Source organism: Pseudophryne corroboree, chromosome 2 (genome assembly GCF_028390025.1).
Source record: "Pseudophryne corroboree isolate aPseCor3 chromosome 2, aPseCor3.hap2, whole genome shotgun sequence".
Classification (NCBI taxonomy): domain Eukaryota; kingdom Metazoa; phylum Chordata; class Amphibia; order Anura; family Myobatrachidae; genus Pseudophryne; species Pseudophryne corroboree.
In genome coordinates this window covers 47434652-47454834 of record NC_086445.1, presented here as the reverse complement: position 1 = coordinate 47454834, position 20183 = coordinate 47434652, and the positions used below count along the sequence as shown (strand labels likewise).

The following is a 20183-nucleotide window of genomic DNA, read 5'->3' as shown; positions in this document are numbered from 1 at the left end:
TGTGTGCATTAAATATGGGCAAATTCCAGCACGTCCCATGTTTTGCACATACCTTGAATTTGGTGGTGCAGAATTTTTTAAAAAACGACAGGGGCGTGCAAGAGATGCTGTCGGTGGCCAGAAGAATTGCGGGACACTTTCGGCGTACAGGCACCACGTACAGAAAACTGGAGCACCACCAAAAACTACTGAACCTGCCCTGCCATCATCTGAAGCAAGAAGTGGTAACGAGGTGGAATTTAACCCTGTATATGCTTCAGAGGTTGGAGGAGCAGCAAAAGGCCATTCAAGCCTATACAATTGAGCACGATATAGGAGGTGGGATGCACCTGTCTCAAGCGCAGTGGAGAATGATTTCAACGTTGTGCAAGGTTCTGATGCCCTTTGAACTTGCCACACGTGAAGTCAGTTCAGACACTGCCAGCCTGAGTCAGGTCATTCCCCTCATCAGGCTTTTGCAGAAGAAGCTGGAGACATTGAAGGAGGAGCTAACACGGAGCGATTCCGCTAGGCATGTGGGACTTGTGGATGGAGCCCTTAATTCGCTTAACAAGGATTCACGGGTGGTCAATCTGTTGAAATCAGAGCACTACATTTTGGCCACCGTGCTCGATCCTAGATTTAAAGCCTACCTTGGATCTCTCTTTCCGGCAGACACAAGTCTGCTGGGGTTCAAACACCTGCTGGTGAGTAAATTGTCAAGTCAAGCGGAACGCGACCTGTCAACAACATCTCCTCCTTCACATTCTCCCGCAACTGGGGGTGCGAGGAAAAGGCTCAGAATTCTGAGCCCACCCGCTGGCGGTGATGCAGGGCAGTCAGGAGCGACTGCTGATGCTGACATCTGGTCCGGACTGAAGGACCTGACAACGATTACGGACATGTCGTCTACTGTCACTGCATATGATTCTCTCACCATTGAAAGAATGGTGGAGGATTATATGAGTGACCGCATCCAAGTAGGCACGTCACACAGTCCGTACTTATACTGGCAGGAAAAAGAGGCAATTTGGAGGCCCTTGCACAAACTGGCTTTATTCTACCTAAGTTGCCCTCCCACAAGTGTGTACTCCGAAAGAGTGTTTAGTGCCGCCGCTCACCTTGTCAGCAATCGGCGTACGAGGTTACATCCAGAAAATGTGGAGAAGATGATGTTCATTAAAATGAATTATAATCAATTCCTCCGTGGAGACATTGACCAGCAGCAATTGCCTCCACAAAGTACACAGGGAGCTGAGATGGTGGATTCCAGTGGGGACGAATTGATAATCTGTGAGGAGGGGGATGTACACGGTGATATATCGGAGGATGATGATGAGGTGGACATCTTGCCTCTGTAGAGCCAGTTTGTGCAAGGAGAGATTAATTGCTTCTTTTTTGGTGGGGGTCCAAACCAACCCGTCATATCAGTCACAGTCGTGTGGCAGACCCTGTCACTGAAATGATGGGTTGGTTAAAGTGTGCATGTCCTGTTTATACAACATAAGGGTGGGTGGGGGACAATTCCATCTTGCACCTCTTTTTTCTTTTCTTTTTCTTTGCGTCATGTGCTGTTTGGGGAGGGTTTTTTGGAAGGGACATCCTGCGTGACACTGCAGTGCCACTCCTAGATGGGCCCGGTGTTTGTGTCGGCCACTAGGGTTGCTTATCTTACTCACACAGTCAGCTACCTCATTGCGCCTCTTTTTTTCTTTGCGTCATGTGCTGTTTGGGGAGGGTTTTTTGGAAGGGACATCCTGCGTGACACTGCAGTGCCACTCCTAGATGGGCCCGGTGTTTGTGTCGGCCACTAGGGTCGCTTATCTTACTCACACAGTCAGCTACCTCATTGCGCCTCCTTTTTTTCTTTGCGTCATGTGCTGTTTGGGGAGGGTTTTTTGGAAGGGACATCCTGCGTGACACTGCAGTGCCACTCCTAGATGGGCCCGGTGTTTGTGTCGGCCACTAGGGTCGCTTATCTTACTCACACAGCTACCTCATTGCGCCTCTTTTTTTCTTTGCGTCATGTGCTGTTTGGGGAGGGTTTTTTGGAAGGGACATCCTGCGTGACACTGCAGTGCCACTCCTAGATGGGCCCGGTGTTTGTGTCGGCCACTAGGGTCGCTAATCTTACTCACACAGCTACCTCATTGCGCCTCTTTTTTTCTTTGCGTCATGTGCTGTTTGGGGAGGGTTTTTTGGAAGGGCCATCCTGCGTGACACTGCAGTGCCACTCCTAGATGGGCCCGGTGTTTGTGTCGGCCACTAGGGTCGCTTATCTTACTCACACAGCGACCTCGGTGCAAATTTTAGGACTAAAAATAATATTGTGAGGTGTGAGGTATTCAGAATAGACTGAAAATGAGTGGAAATTATGGTTTTTGAGGTTAATAATACTTTGGGATCAAAATGACCGCCAAATTCTATGATTTAAGCTGTTTTTTAGGTTTTTTGGAAAAAAACACCCGAATCCAAAACACACCCGAATCCGACAAAAAAAATTCGGTGAGGTTTTGCCAAAACGCGGTCGAACCCAAAACACGGCCGCGGAACCGAACCCAAAACCAAAACACAAAACCCGAAAAATTTCCGGCGCTCATCTCTAAATTGGATACTGTGTATATAGTAGTTTTTTGGGTTTTTTAAGGAGAATGTCAACCTTTTTTATGAGAAACTGCCTTAGTCTGGATGCAGGCTTATCGGACTCTGAACTGGTTAATGAGCTGGATCCAACACTAAGGGCTGCTTCCACATTACTAAAATAAAAGTTTCATGCATGGGCTAAATTTTTAGGGTCAGGTTAGGGGATTAGATTAGGGGTTTGATTTAGAATCGGGTGTTTAGATTGTTAGGGGATTAGGGTTGTTTGGGTATTAGTATCTGGCTACTGCTCTGCCTTTTGTTGGTTTAACTCCGTCTGTCATTACATGTTGGTTCCCTTTGCCTATCACCGATGTCTCCAGGAAGAGTAATATACTAATCCCGCCTACTTTGGTTTTGGCTCCGCCTACAGTTGATTTGGTGCTTCCCATGTGAGGCCACTTCTAGAAATTTTTCCAGGACCACTTCGCCCCAATCCGCCCCTGGTAGCTACCCAGAGAGAGGCTTATGTAGGCTGGCTCATTAGAAACTCTGATGACACTGATCACATGATCACAAGGATAAAGAAATGAGAGTGACACATTACCACCCTTATATAGGAGGGTAGGACGCCAACAGTTATGGGTGCACATGGTCAGCTACTGTGCAATGTATAGTGTCAGAATGATGGGATGAGAAGGAGTGCGGCAGCTTCCGACTCACTGCAAGTTCTTTGAGTTTGTGATCAATGGGGGTAATCTGAAGTGGACAAAGCCATGGCCATATCTTTGTCTTGTACTAGGCATCTGTCTGTGATTTATGCAAATGCCGCTACAAATGCCTTTCCGGAGTATACTCAGAGATTGGTTTTCAGAAAACCAAACCAACCGAATTTCCGAGTTGGTATTTGTGCCATTGGTGAAGTACCTTCAGTCTAGTAGTCTATTGAGGTCCACAGACAACTGTACTTGGGAACCCAAGCAGAGGGCTGCAACCTGCCCATCCAGCACAGCAAAACCCAAATCACCTTACGGGGTTCCCTGGAGAAGACCACCGGTGGGTTGGACACCGAGTCTCTGTCATGGGTATTAGTCAGTTCTCAAGTACCCGTCTGTGACCTCATCACCAACCATCAGTACTTGCTAGTAGCCAATCTCTAAGCTTCCACTTCTTAGTGTCCACTACTGGCCCACTGGGGTCACAGCCTGGAACACAAATTCTCGCAGACCAGATAGGCTACCTCCGATCACTAATGGGGAGGTTGATGATGCGGTTGTTAATTACATTAAAATCTTGTAAAATAAATGTCATGAACTCACTGCAAATGACATAACATGGAGTAGGTGTCTAGATGGCTAACGTCCCCACTTCTACTAACTTTGGCCTCACAAATGGAACAGATGCTTTCACAAATGTTGACAGGATTTGGGTAAAAAAAATTCCACACCCTAGAGGCAGGGTTGGACTGGCCCACAGGGGTACAAGGGAAACCACCGGTGGGCCCTACTGCCTGGGGGCCCACCCCCTCCTCTAGGGATCAGGTTCCGGACTGTACTGTTACTAATCTAGTACATTATCATTTATGCACTACAGTATTTACTGTATATATTTATCTAGGGGACCAACACTTGCAAAATGGTTAGGCAAACCAATATGGCGGCTGGGCACACCCCCTCTAGAGACTGGCCACACCCCTAAACATGGGCCCCTACCACTGTATTACCCCGGTGGGCCCTACATGCCCCAGTCCAACACTGCCTAGAGGTGGCTTTTTTGGTCTTATACCCAAGCATCACAATGGCTTTCTTTTGGCTTTCTGGAGGCTGACTTATACAAAAAAACATCATGAACATCCTTATCCTAAGTGTCATATAGTAGTAGTACACACATATCCCCCTCATCATGTTCCACTTCCACACAAGCATCCTCAATTTCTATTAGGTCCTCATCTATACTTGTACTGCATGTATCCACTTCTGCAAATGGTGGAGAAATGGTGGAAGGAGGTGAAATAGAGGCTTCACTATGAGAATAGTGCGAGAAATGTTTGACACAGTGTGTCGTAGTGATTTTAATTTTTTTACAATTTTTCAAGACTCTTCTTGCATCATCATGCGATGCAGAAGAAAATGCATCACTGACAGTTGCAGAACCATTTCACATGAATAAAGGCCAAGGTCTGAGTCTGAATGGCATGTTGGTAATTTTAATTTTTATTTTTTTTACTGCACCAAACTTTCCCTTTATTAGAGGTGTTGTTTTCTTTGCTACTGTATATTGGGCCTAATTCAGATCTGATCGCAGCAGCAAATTTGTTAGCTAAAAGAGTACCCTGATACTGAATGAACCAATAATAAGGAGCGCTTAAGCAGTTAAAAAAACATTTTAATTACATACATAATTAATATCACAATTCTATTCAAGAGATCTCAAGTATAGGTAAGTTAACAAATAAAAATAAAATAGAATTGTGATATTAATTATGTATGTAATTAAAATGTTTTTTGTTAAACTGTTTAAGCGCTCATTATTATTGGTTCATTCAGTATCAGTGTACTCTTTTTTGTATAATTGACACCCAGATTGTCTGATAGGAGCTGCTAAATGAATTTAACCTTCAAGGTTTATGCAACACTAGAGTCCTCTGTTAAAGAGGCTGTATCTATTGTCAATTCAAAAGTGTGCACCCCGATGCTTCTCACGTATGCCTATGTAATTATTGGGCACATTTGAGGAACACTGTTAAATTTGTTAGCAGTTGGGCAAAACCATGTGCAGTGCAAGTGGGGCAGATATAACATGTGCAGAGAGAGTTAGATTTGGGTGTGGTGTGTTCAATCTGAAATCTAAAATTGCAGTGTAATAATAAAGCAGCCAGTATTTACCCTGCACAGACAAACAAAATAACCCACCCAAATCTAACTCTCTCTGCACATTTTACATCTGCCCCACCTGCAGTGCACATGGTTTTGCCCATTAGCTAACAAATTTGCTACTGCGATCAGATCTGAATTAGGCCCATTGTTTTTTTTATTTTAGTTGCCCTGACCTAAACTCTATGCCCTTGAGCATCAGCTTTAGATGACATTGAATGACTAGTATCGTCATCTTGACTGGTTGCAGCAGCTGCAGCGACGGTATTTGGGTGCTTCAGCGACAGTATTTGGGGGCTGATCCTGCTCTTCTCTAAACTGATCATTATCCATTTTAACTGGCAGTTCAGCTCACACTTTGTGGAGTTAGACAGCTTTTATGTATGTGCACTGAGGTACAGCGTACTGGGGTGCAGTGTGCAAAACAGTGCACACAACAATATATTTTTTATTTTATTTTTGACTGGCAGCTCAGTTCACACTGTGTGTAGTCAGACTGCAGTGCTTTTATGCACATGCACTGGAATACTACAACGTACTGGGGTGCAGTGCATAGAACAAACAAATTATACAACAATATTTTTTTTTTTTCCTTTTTATTTTTTTTCCTTGTTTTGCTGACAAATGTAAAGGCACACTGTGAAAGCCATGGGTGGGGCTTGCAGGGCAGTACTGTTGTTATGGTATCAGACTAAGGGGACTGAACACAGCTTGTGGATGGACACAGCTCAGCACAGCCACTTAATTGGACACAGTGACAGCAGAGCGGCTTCAATGACACAGTGACAACAGCACAGCCCCTTAGATGGATACATTGGCAGCACAGCCACTTAGATGAGCACAGTGAATGCATACCTCCCAACTTTCCCCTACTGTAAAAAGGGACACACGCTCGCTCCCGAAAAGGGGAGTGGCCTACGAAAATGGGGGGGTGGCTTCGCGGAGGACCCGCAATTGCGAGCCACGCCCCTGTTTTCGTCACTGAAGGGGCATGCCCATCGCTCTGTGAGCCGCTGGCATGCCCCCTCTCCCTCTGTCTCCAATGAATAGACGCTGTGCGCATGCGCACAGCGTCTATTCACCGCTGCTCTGCTAAGCAGGGCAGCGACAGACAGAGCCTCCCAACTGCCCCCTCCCACCGCGGGACACTGCGGCCCGCTGGTGGGACAGCGGGACAGTCCCCAAAAAACGGGACTGTCCCGCGAAAATCGGGACAGTTGGGAGGTATGGTGAATGCAGCACAGCCCCTTAGATAGACACAGTGCAGCAGCACAGCCCCTTAGATGGACACAGTGGCAGCAGCACAGTACCTTATGGACACAGTGACAGCATTTGGACACTGTAGAGCTCACCCCACTGCACGTCACTGCTGTAGAGCAGAGTGCAGCATACAGCTGCAGTAATAACAACAGTAATAGTCAGTAGGTCCTGGGCCACCACCTTAATATATGCACAGTGAGTTGCAGTTAAAAAAAATGGTGTGTGTTCAGTGAATTTCAGTTAGGCAGTAATACAGTTTTTAATAAGAACACTAACGGTCAGTAGGTCCAAGGCCACCTCCTTAATAACTGCGCAGTGAGTTGATATGGATCACAATAAATTAATAAAAAGGAGCAGCAACCAAGTAATAGTGCTGCAGAGGCTGCCACCATCAGTCAATATAATACTAGTCCTTCAACATCAACTAATGCCAGTGATCAAGGGCATATTGGGTTTATGTCAGGGCCTCTGAATACAAAACAATATTTTACATTGCTAAAGAAATAAACATCACCACTAGTAAAGTGACAGTTTACTGCAGAAAAACATAAATTTGGCAACATGCCATACACCACACCCAGTGGCAAGGAAAGGTTCAGGCCTTGACTTTTATTACTGAGTGGTTGTTCTGCAACTGCTTCTACCTCAGTCAAGCACCTTCTTCCACCTCATATAGGTCTCACCTAGAGTGCAGAAAATGTGTAAAAAAAATGAAAACCAGATAATCAGTGCTGATAACCCACTAAGGCAAAAGAACAAACTGTGGGGGTTATTAGCAGTTTTTGCTAATTAAGAAAAAACTGCTAAGGATCAAAAGGATCCCTTCCAGGATGCGATCGCAATGTGAATGCACGTGCACTGTGAATGCTGCGCATGCTCAGATGGACTCAAAAGGGGACGATTTGCATTTTTGCAGCCCTAGCATCCACCTCTGAATAACGCCCTGTGTGTTCAGATATGTCACAAATCCCTGAGAAAAGTCTAAGTCTGTCCACGATTGCTACTGTATGTGTAAGCCTGACCTTTCTGATACTATACTCATAGAGAAGCCTCCTTCCACCATTTCTGCACCCTCTGCAAGTGTAGGGATGAGCAGCAAAAGAAAACATGTTAACATAGAAGTTGAGGATGCTTCTGTGAAAGTGCAACAGGGTGAGGAGGATATTTCTGTAGTTATCGCTGGCACTAATGAGGAGGTTGATAATGAGTATGTTGATGATTAGGAAGTTGCTTTTGTAAGTAAGAGACCAGTGGAAGCAGTTCTTGTCCGTGATAAGAAGGACATTGTCTACCCAGGGCATAAGACCACAAAATCCTCTTATGTGTGGATTTATTTTTACTCAAATCCTGACAACAATTGTCAAGCCATCTGTAGCATCTGTAAGTAGAGGTAGGACCTTAACCATCTAGGTAACTCCTCCCTGATATGTCATTTGCAGCGGGATCATTCAAAATCAGTAACTTATACAAAAAAAAACATCAAGCAGTCCAGCATCAGCTAGTTCCCTTTTCTCAGCTAGATTCACGCACCTGCAATGTCCACCGCCAACACCTTTATGATTAATATTCTCACTAATGATCGGAGGTAGTCCTGCATACAATTTGCTAAGGCTAACTAACTCCTCCTCTATCAGGATTCCTCAGAAGAATCCTTAAGCACTAGGACTGCTGCTGCTGGGAGTGAAGCTGTATTCCAGAAGGAGTCCGAGAAGACTACTAGTATTAGTTACAAAAAAAGAAAATTGACTGTTAATCCTTTACAAAAGCATGACAGCTGTCACCCAGTTGCACAGCAGATCACTGATGCCATGACAGTTATGCTAGTATTAGATCTGCATTCAATATCCTCCATTAATGCATCAGGTTTTAGACAGTTATAACCCTTTCACACCGCACAAACAACACTGTATCGACCCGGCATATTGCCGTTGACTGGGGTTGGCGTGCGGTGTGAAAGTGTCACGGTGAAATTCCCGGGTCACCTGATCTGGTAATTCAACCTGGGAATAAAGCAGTGTTATTCCCGGGTTGAATACCGGGTCAGTGGCAACGTAAACAGGTTCCCGGGTCGATGCGAACCGGGACCCATTCACTACAATAGGGAGATGAGCTTATCTCCCAGCGCCACCACCGCTGCCGACCCCGCCCCCGCCGCTACGGCAAACCGCCCGGCATGTTGCCGGGTTAGGGAAGCCTGCTGTAGCGTCCAATGCCAGATCCCACCCGGGAAGGACCTGTTTCCAATTCTCGGGTGGGATCCGGCATTTGCGGTGTGAAAGGGATATGAATGGAGGTCCGGGGACCCCACTACCAAATACCATCTTGATTCCATTTTACTAGAAAAAGCTATTCATCGCCTGTGTCAGGACATAAAAAGGTATGTGGTCAATAGATCTACAGTGTCTACTTAGACAGTCAACAGGTCGACACCATATGTTCAACCAGCATTAGGTTGACATGGTCAAAAGGTCAACATGGTCATTAGCTGGACATATGAAAGGTCAACAGTGTTTACGGTCAACAGGTTCTAATGGTTGACATGCCAATGGTCGACGCATATGTGGTCGACGTGTTTTTTTTTTTTTTCTTAAATAACTTTTTTCAACATTTTCATACTTTACCATCCACGTTGACTTCGATTGGGAATAGTAATCTATGCTGAGCAGAGTGAGACACCTTTCCCGAAACAGGGTTCGCAAAGTGAACCATATGAGGGGACACAGAGCACTAATTGGGGTTCCCTGTGATGTGACAGTGAAAACAACACTAAAAGAATGCAAAAATGTTGTGTCGACTATTTCCCATGTCGACTTTTTTTGTCTACATTTGTATTTTTGTCACTGTCGACCATATTATGTCGACCTAATGATTGTAGACCTCCTTACTGTATATCTATTGATCTGTAACCATAAAAAAAACTAATTATTGCTGTAACCATAAAAAAAAACCTAATTATTGGTCTACAAAATTCCATTGTTCCCACTGTTCTCTTAACAACAGATATGTGGACAAACGGAACTGGTCAAACTAAAGATTATGTGGTTGTGACAGCCCACTGGGTGGGTATATTGCAGCAGTATATAGCACAATACTCCGCTTATTCACACAGGCAGGCTACTCTCTGTGTCACTGGCTTCACTAAGAGCAGGGCCCTTCCTACCTCCATGACTGTTTGTTATTACCCGGTTTTGTTTTATCATTGTTGTCCCCAATTGTAAAGCGCAATGGAATTTGCTGCGCTATAAAATAAACTGTAAATAAATAAATACAAATAAATAAGAGGCATAGAGTACTGGTGCCAACCTCTTAGGAAAATGAAGGGATGTCACAGCAAAATGGCTTACCCTGCTTGGACTCTCCTAAGGAATTGTAATTTGACAATGCAAAATATATTGTTAGAGCATTACGGCTCAGTGCATTCGAACACATCCCATGTTTTGCAACACAATCAACTTGGCGGATATAGAATTTCTATAGAAATGACCGGTGCGTACAGAAAAATGTTGGGATATTTTCGGCATTCAGCAGCTGCATGTAGAAGACTGCAGCATCTATAAGAACAGTTTCATTTGCCATGCCACCAACTGAAACAACAGGTATAAAGGGCAGAATAAGGTGGCATTCCAACCTTTATATGCTTCAGCAGATGGAGGAACAAGAAAAAGCCATCCAATCCTACACAACAAGCCATGACACAGGGAGAGAAGGGGGGACGTACCTTAGTCCAGAGCAGTGAAGAATTCTTTCCGTTTTATGCAAGGTGTTGAAACCATTCAAAGTAGTCACATGTGAAGTGAGTTCAACTTCAGACACTGCCAAAGTCATGTGATTTCCCCTAATAAGAAAACTAAGTGTGCCGCTAAGTATGCCGGCCTTGTAGCTCAAGTCCTTTATTTGTTTTGCCAGGATCCAAGCATTAGCAACATCTTGAAATTGGCTCACTTCATTTTGGCAACCGTACTTGATCCTGGGTTTAAGTTAGATGGATAGAGCTCCCAGTGAGCAAATTGTCAGTTAAAGTGGCACATGACGACGTATTCTCCTTCAGTTTCTACGGCAACTGTGGTTGCCAGGAAAAAACATAGTTTTCCCAAGAGGCCCACTGGTGATGAAGATAAGTCAGCACAACATTTTCTTTTAATTATGTATGTTTGTTTGAATTTGTGAACACCTATTTTGCAGAGAGAAACATTTTTATTGGTTTGTTTATTGTTCTAAAATCTTTACTAATTATGTGGTGCCTCACACATGTTAATTTTAATCAATCAATTGATCATTCTTGTATTATTTTATGGCCTTTTCTCTTCTAATTTGCTATAGAAATGACATAGGTTTGACACGTTAATTTTAATTAATCAGTGGATCATTCTTGTATTTTATTGGCCTTTTCTCTGCAGAACAGGCTACAGCTCTTGATCTAGGCCTCAAATATGTTATTTTTTTATTACTCAATCAATCAATCAATCAATCAATCAATGATTTTTATTTTATTTTATGGCCTTTTCTCTTCTACTTTGCTGCAGAACAGTCTACAGCTCTTGATCTACGCCTCACACATGTTAATTTTAATTAATAAATCAATCAATCAATCAATCGATCGTTCTTGTATTTTATGGCCTTTTTGTTCTCTGCAAAACAGGCAACAGCTCTCGATCTAGGCCTCATAGATGTTCATTTTAATTACTAAATCAATCAATGATTCTTATATTCTTTTATGACCTTTAGTCTTTTACTTTGCTGCAGAACAGCCTACAGCTCTTGATCTAGGCCTACAAATGTTAATTTTAATGAATTAATTAATCAATTTATCATTCTTGAGGTTTATGGCCTTTTTGTACTCTGCAAAAAAGGCTACAGCTCTTGATCTAGGACTCATACATGTTCATTTTAATCAATCAATGAACCATTCTTGTATTCTTTCTTGGCTTTTCTCTTCTACTTTGCTGCAGGTCAGGCTACAGCTCTTGATTTAGGCCTCCATATGTTAATTTAATTAATCAAGCAATCAATTGATAATTTATGTATTATTTTATTGCCTTTTATCTTCTAATTTGCTGCAAAATAGATGTTGATATAGTCCATGCCCCAATTCATTTCTTTTTTAATAATCTATTCGATTAATTTATTCTTTTACATGCCTTCCACTTCATATTCCACCTCCATTTCCTTGTACTGTCCTCAGGTCTCTTAGCTAGTTCTTGATTAATGAAAACATTCTTAGTTACTAGAGATGAGCGGGTTCGGTTCGCCGAGAACCGAACCCTACCAAACTCCACGTGTCAAACACGGTTCCGAGCCCGGCTCGGTTATTCCCGCCTTACTCGGAAAACCCGAACGAGGCAAAACGTCATCATCCCGCTGTCGGATTCTCGCGGGATTAGGATTCCATATAAAGAGCCGCGTGTCGCCGCCATTTTCACTTGGGCATTGTAGAGAGTACAGAGAGGACGTGGCTACGTTCTCACAGTGTCAGTTCTCAGTATCGGTGCTCAGTATCAGTGCTCATTGTCTTGTGCTGCTCAGTAATACTAGTACAGTGTCTTGTGCTGCATCTTGCTGCTGTAGGTTGCTGTGGTAGTAGTGTCCTGTGCATCGGTCATCAGCATTCCAGTCACAGTGGTATCTGGGGGGTGACAATTCCAGAGTGCTTTTGTGCTGCTCACTAATACTAATACTAGTACAGTGTCTTGTGCTGCATCGTGCTGCTCAGTGTCAGTTCTCAGTAGTATCATCAGTGCTCAGTATCACTGCTCAGTAGTATCAGTGCTCAGTATCACTGGTCAGTGCTCAGTGTCTTGTGCTGCATCATGCTGCTCAGTGTCAGTTCTCAGTAGTATCATCAGTGCTCAGTATCACTGCTCAGTAGTATCAGTGCTCAGTATCACTGGTCAGTGCTCAGTGTCTTGTGCTGCTCAGTGTCAGTTCTCAATAGTATCATCAGTGCTCAGTATCACTGCTCAGTAGTATCAGTGCTCAGTATCACTGCTCAGTGCTCAGTGTCTTGTGCTGCTCAGTGTCAGTTCTCAGTAGTATCATCAGTGCTCAGTATCACTGCTCAGTAGTATCATAAGTGCTCAGTATCACTGGTCAGTGCTCAGTGTCTTGTGTTGCATCGTGCTGCTCAGTGTCAGTTCTCAGTATCACTGCTCAGTAGTATCATTAGTGCTCAGTATCACTGCTCAGTAGTATCATCAGTGCTCATTATCACTGATCAGTGCTCAGTGTCTTGTGCTGCTCAGTGTCAGTTCTCAGTATCACTGCTCAGTAGTATCATCAGTGCTCAGTATCACTGCTCAGTAGTATCATCAGTGTTCAGAATCACTGGTCAGTGCTCAGTGTCAGTCCACCTCTTTTTCTCTTTTCTTTGCATTATGTGCTGTTTGGGGACTATTTTTTTAAAAGTGCCATCCTTCTGACACTTCCGTATATGTCCAGTGGTACTGCCATTTGATATAATTCCCGACATTACAGCCATTTAATTCCAGTGATTTTGTCATTTTCTTCCAGTGATTTGGACCAATAATACCATTGATTAGAACTAATAATTCCTGTGATACTGGCTTTTAATTCTAGTGATTTTGTCATTTTCTTCCAGTGATTTGGACCAATAATTCCATTGATTATAATGAATAATTCCAGTGATATTGCCTTATAATTCACATGATACTGGCATCTAATTCTAGATGGGCCAGGTGTTTGTGTCTCTTAGCTTAGCCATCCAGCGACCTTGGTGCACCTCTTTTTTTCTTTGCATCATGTGCTGTTTGGGGACTATTTTTTTAAGTGCCATCCTGCCTGACACTGCAGTGCCACTCCTAGATGGGCCAGGTGTTTGTGTCAGCCACTTGGGTCGTTTAGCTTAGTCATCCAGCGACCTCGGTGCAAATTTTAGGACTAAAAATAATATTGTGAGGTGTGAGGTGTTCAGAATAGACTGGAAATGAGTGGAAATTGTTGTTATTGAGGTTAATATTACTATAGGATCAAAATTACCCCCAAATGCTATGATTTTAGCTGTTTTTGTGTTTTTTGGAAAAAATCACCCGAATCCAAAACACCCGAAAGGGTGGTTTTGCCAAAACGCGTCCGAATCCAAAACACAACCGCGGACCCGAATCCAAAACCAAAACACAAAACACAAAAAATGCCTGCTGCACATCTCTATAATAGTTACTTTCTATAGGGTTGTATAGTTCATTAAATTGCCATCCTCCTGTCTACCACTGCCATGTGGCAAAGTTTCATAGATGTGTTATAAACTGCCGTGTGTCCGTGCTCTGTTGCTAAATTTAGCCAGCCAGTCTTTGTCCAATATTAGTGAAAACAATATTGTGACCTGTGGGGTGGTCAAAAATGACTGGAAATAAATGTTATTGAGGTTAATAATGCTGATGGAACAACAGGCCCAATTTACATGATTTCAACAGTTTTTAGCATTTAAAAAAAAAATGCATATCCAAAACCAAAACACGTGAGGGTGACTTTGCAAAACCAGAACCAAAACTTTAATTTATTAATCCAGATACAAAATTGAAGCACACATCTCTAATATTTATGTTTTCGAATGTGCAAGGACTGATACGCCCACTGTCATCGTCCATAGATGGTGAAATATGGTCATATGTGCATGCTATGTTTCATGGCTGTGTCACTGAAAGCAGTTGTCACCACCCCCTACAACGTCACAACAATAACACAAAAGAAACCAATTACCTGACTCCAGTTACCAGCACATTTAGACTCTTTGCCCTCTTCAGGAGGTGCTCACATGTCTGTATCGAAGCTCCAAACTTCTTGCTGAGGCAGCAGATGGATCCCTCATCATCAGTGTGGATGCGGAGGATCAACCTGCACAAGAGAGACGTAAACATACAGATGGAGCCCTGCTCATCTATCCCTTTCATAGGATTAATTGAGCCAGGGCAGTCGGACTTAATCCCCTGCTGTAATGACTTAATCCCCTGCTGTATTGTTCTCTCTGTATTGTATTGCAGCTGAGAACAATAGATGAAGGGTTTATGTTAATAAGCCTTGGTGCACCTAGGCACAGCAGAGAAGGCTAGATAAGTGAGGCTCCATCTGTAGGGAAAAAGACATCTGGGATGAAAAGCAAGACACAGCGTAAGGGAATGTTAAATGAAATAAAGGCTACCTAAGAATGTGCTGCCCATCACAACGCGACACTTTTCTTATGTGTTATCCCAAATAATTCAATTCAGATCACACTACATTTTCCATCTCTTTCTACTCCTTGTAGGTCTCACTGCTTTCAGCCCTGACGTCCATGTCATGCCATCTTCAGGCCACTTTAGGTACACCTCTTCATTATTGGCTGACCCAACTGGGAAATTCAATTGTAGAAAGGAGTAACAGCAGCACAATGGAGATAACTAATTAATTGTGCCTTAGATGGCAGATTGTGGTCATCAGACAATTTAGGATTTTTCCTTATCTAAGAAGCGCATATGTCATCATGACATCACACGCACTGAAGAACAGAGCGTGAGGGGCCTGCCACCACTGCTGCCTTAAGTAGGAGCAAGGGGAAGATCCAGGTCAGAGGTCAGAGGAGGGGGGGCACAGGCTGCTTCACAGATAATGCGAAACGGGGGAAGGGGGTCGAATTACTGCCTTGCTCCCAGTGACAAAAATCATAGTTTCAGCACTGTCAAAGGCACAAACATTTAAGCTGTTGTTTAACATTTGCGGTGTTCCCCACCCCACTTATAATATAGGTTTACACATACAGATGTAGCCAGGCTCATCTTGGCTACATCACGGATCGATCGCGCCTTGTTAGCGCGACCACGTCCATGTCTAAGGCGCATGTGCCCTATTCACATGAATGGGAATGGCTAAATATACAGCTCATCACAGTTAGATGCAGGCTGCCCATGTGCCATGCAGAGAGTGCCCGTTGGAAGTTCAAATAGCACTCTAGCAATGCCAAGAGTGCCCATTTGACACAGGCATGCCTAGCCATGCCGAGAGTGCCCGTTTGACGCAGATGTAGCCATGATGAGCGTGACATTTGTAATTTGAAGAGTCTATGCAGATCTTTGTTTTTGTAACAGAATGCAAACAGACCATGAAGCTAAGACAATGAATCATTGTGCTGTCTGTAACAGAAAGTGGGGACACTCAGCATTATAGTTAAAATAGTAGTTAGAACCAGAATAAAGGGAAAAGCTCAGAAAGCAATAAGTGAGCTGACAGGTCCCGTTCAACTCCATTAGCATCGGGTGGCTTTTGTCGAAAATGAGTCTTATTCACCTCACTGTGTGAATAGGACGCACAAGCAGACTGATTAAAATGATATGCAGCATGCCTATATTCTGTGTGTGCCTGCAGCTGTATCTGCATACGAAATAGTATTTTACAGTGACTTCTAGGAAATCACTGTAGTGTAGCATTGCGTATGCAGATGCAGCCACAGACGCACACAGAATATAGGCGTGTGTGTGTGTGTGTGTGTGTGTGTGTATATATATATATATATATATATATATATATATATTGACACTCATTTTTCTTAGGTAATGAAAAAAGAAAAGCCAGCACTCAAGTTTAGAGAGAGAAAATATTCTTTTTTCTTCATAAGATTCCATATGGATCGACAGCTGCAGCCCGACAGCTGTTTCAACCAGCACAGAGTGTTTTTTTTCAGGGGCTGATTACACATAGCTCAGAGGAAGTTTAAATAGCAAATCTGTGTGTAATAATCAGACCAATTCAGTACCCAATGAATAAATAATAGTTTTTTTTATCTCTAAAAGTGAGTGCTGGTTTTTCTGTTTTCCTGGAAAAAGTGAGTGTCAATATTAACCCTCTTTTGACCTTGCACCACCATTTGTTTTGTTTGTTATATCTTTCCCTGAGTGCTGTCTTTTCCATATATATATATATATATATATATATATGTACCTGTGCTTAGTACCTCATTTCTGCAATGACTGCCTGTTGATACTGAGCATCATGTGTGGTGACAGATCACCCTCAGATGACTGAAGATATGACAGACATATTTAAGAACATTCATGTATAAGTTTTTGTACTTGAATTGCATGCAGTGTTTATAATACTGAGTCTCACAGTATATTTACTGATGACATAGAATACAAGTGGAGAAGTATTAAAGGAGTGACATGAGTAAGCCAAAAGGAATCCAATGATATGTAGATGATTGGAAAGACGGAAGGGTATATGCTTGCTTTAGGGATAGAATAAGGTTACACTTATTAAGGCAATCATTTATAGAGGTGTTGGCAGTATATTGCTCAATGATGTGGCATTTATCAGAAAAGCTGGTTCTAGACTGTTGCCCGTCACTTACTCTGCGTCTGGGTGATTCTCTGGGATTTTCTCCAGTTCACTCTCACAGTCAAAGGTCATCCTGTTGACTCCATGCTTGGCTGCATATCGGATGTGAGACGGCTGTTTGCAGGGATTTGCGTAGATGATATCAGTGGCAGGTACTCCCATCCCTAGTATCATCTGTATCTCAGTCTGAGGACAAAATAAAAGTTTTGTGATGTGCCTAAAGTGCTTATACCACTGGAGGAACAAGTGCTGCATATTATGTTTTTTTCTTCTTAAACATTTGACTGACAGTACAGATAAGGGGGGTATACAATTGCCTCGATGCTGTTTCGGCCAATCAAAACAGCCGATTATCACGATTAATGACCGATGGTCATTATTGCAGTATCCAATTAGAGGTCGTTTTGATTGGCCGAAATTGGACCCGTGATCGCACTAAAACACATGGGATCTTGCATAAGTCCCCGATCCCATGTGTTATTGTGGCTCTGGCAGGCCATTTATCATGGATTATGCTTCGGGTGTCTGAGTCGGGAGGGAGTGCGCCGCATCGGGGCTAATTGGTAATAAGTATTACAGCAGATTATAAAAGTTAAGTTAAACGTGTCTCATTATTTATAATTGGGAAGGATTGGCAGCATATCTTTCCAAAAAGAGAAATAACATGCAAGAAATCAAGGAATAAGATGGGTTTGTTTAAAAAAAATGCAATTAACAATGGGAAAGTGGGGTAAGATGAGCCAGTAGGTAAGTTGACCCACCCCCTGTATCTAGGCAACTGTACACTTTTGCTGTCATTAAAGAAGTGCAGGTTGGTTTTTCTGAAAACCAAACCCATCCAAATTTTGCATATCCGAGTACTTCTAGACCCGGGCGCAGATAAGGGGGAAGACAGATTGGCTTGCATGGAGGGAAGACCGAGTTGTGCGGATAGGAGAAGACCGAGTGGCTTGGATAGGGGGTGGCAGAGCAGCATGGATGAGGGGGAGACAGAGCAGTGCAGATGGAGGGGGAGACAGACAGTGGCAGATCTAGACTTAGAATTAATACAGAGCCCTCCCCTCTGTACTCATTGCTCCTCCCACTAGCAGTCCTGACCCTCCCATTTTCTCGGTCAACATATGCCACACAGTGCCTGCACAACACATTATATGCCACATAATAACCTCCAAACACATTATATGCCACACAGTGTCCTCCAAACACATTATATGCCACACAGTTTCCCACTAAACACATTATATACCACACAGTGTCCCCCTAACACATTATATACCACACAGTGTCCTCCAAAACACCTTATATGCCACACAGTGTCCCCATAACACATTATATGCCACACAGTGTCCTCCAAAACACATTATATGCCACACAGTGTCCCCATAACACATTATATGCCACACAGTGTCCCCCTAACACATTATATGCCACACAGTGCATCTAAACATTATATGCAACATGGTGCCTCCCCAACACATTATATGCCACACAATAACCCCCAAACACATTATATGCCACACAGTGTCCCCAAACACATTATATGCCACACAGTGTCCCCAAACACATTATATGCCACACAGCATCCCCTAACACATTATATGCCACACAGTGCTCCCAAACACATTATATGTTACACAGTGTCCCCTAACACATTATATGTCACACAGTGCTCCCAAACACATTATATGTTACACAGTGTTTGCCAAACACATTATATGCCACACAGTGTCCCCAAACACATTATATGCCACACAGTGCTCCCAAATACATTATATGTTACACAGTGTTTCCCAAACACATTATATGCCACACAGTGTCCCCAAACACATTATATGCCACACAGTGTCCTCTAAACACATTTTCTCTGACGTCCTAGTGGATGCTGGGTACTCCGTAAGGACCATGGGGAACTTAGAATTAATACAGAGCCCTCCCCTCTGTACTCATTGCTCCTCCCACTAGCAGTCCTGACCCTCCCATTTTTTCGGTCAACATATGCCACACAGTGCCTGCACAACACATTATATGCCACATAATAACCTCCAAACACATTATATGCCACACAGTGAATAGACGGGCTCCGCAGGAGACTAAGCACTCTTAAAAGAAAGATTAGGTACTATATCTGGTGTGCACTGGCTCCTCCCTCTATGCCCCTCCTCCAGACCTCAGTTAGAATCTGTGCCCGGCCAGAGCTGGATGCACTTAGTGGGCTCTCCTGAGCTCACTAGAAAAGAAAGTATTTGTTAGGTTTATTATTTTCAGTGAGATCTGCTGGCAACAGACTCACTGCTACGAGGGACTGAGGGGAGAGACGCAAACCTACCTGCTTGCAGCTAGCTTGTGCTTCTAAGGCTACTGGACACCATTAGCTCCAGAGGGATCGAACACAGGGCCCGACCTCGATCGTCCGTTCCCGGAGCCGCGCCGCCATCCCCCTTGCAGAGCCAGAAGACGGAAGAACCAGGAGAAAATCGGCGGCTGAAGACTCCGGTCTTCAATAAGGTAGCGCACAGCACTGCAGCTGTGCGCCATTGCTCCCACAGCACACCACACGCTCCGGTCACTGGTGGGTGCAGGGCGCTGGGGGGAGGGGGGGGCGCCCTGGGCTGCAATATGTATACCTTCTTGGCAAAATGCACATAATACAGTTATAAACTGTATATGTGCCTAATCCCCCGCCATAAATATTATTAAAAAAGCGGGAGAAGCCCGCCGCTGAAGGGGCGGGGCTATCTTCCTCAGCACAGCCAGCGCCATTTTCTCTTCACAGCTCCGCTGGAAGGACGCTCCCCAGGCTCTCCACTGCAGTATACACTACGAGAAGGGTAAAAAAGAGAGGGGGGGCACATAAATTTAGGCGCAAAAGGTGATATAAGCAGCTATTGGGGGAAAATTCACTTTGTGTTAGTGTAAATCCCTCTGTTATATAGCGCTCTGGTGTGTGCTGGCATACTCTCTCTCTCTCTGTCTCCCCAAAGGACTTTGTGGGGTCCTGTCCTCAGTCAGAGCATTCCCTGTGTGTGTGTGTGCGGTGTGTAGGTACGGCTGTGTCGACATGTTTGATGAGGACGCTTACGTGGAGGCGGAGCAGGAGCCGATAAGTGTGATGTCGCCCCCTGCGGGGCCGACACCAGAGTGGATGGATATGTGGAAGGTATTAACCGACAG

General features: G+C 43.8%; 1 protein-coding gene across 1 annotated transcript in view; it reads right to left on the bottom strand.

Annotated features, from left to right (window-relative positions):
- The window catches only part of LOC134997179 (ornithine decarboxylase-like), a 108143-nt gene that overhangs the window by 73388 nt on the left and 14572 nt on the right, over window positions 1-20183 (bottom strand). Inside the window, exons 3-4 of the mRNA XM_063951255.1 lie at window positions 17026-17198; window positions 14406-14540 (exon numbers count right to left, since the gene is read on the bottom strand). Coding sequence (XP_063807325.1) covers window positions 14406-14540; window positions 17026-17198 — 308 coding nt within the window. The remainder of the gene's footprint in view (window positions 1-14405; window positions 14541-17025; window positions 17199-20183) is intronic.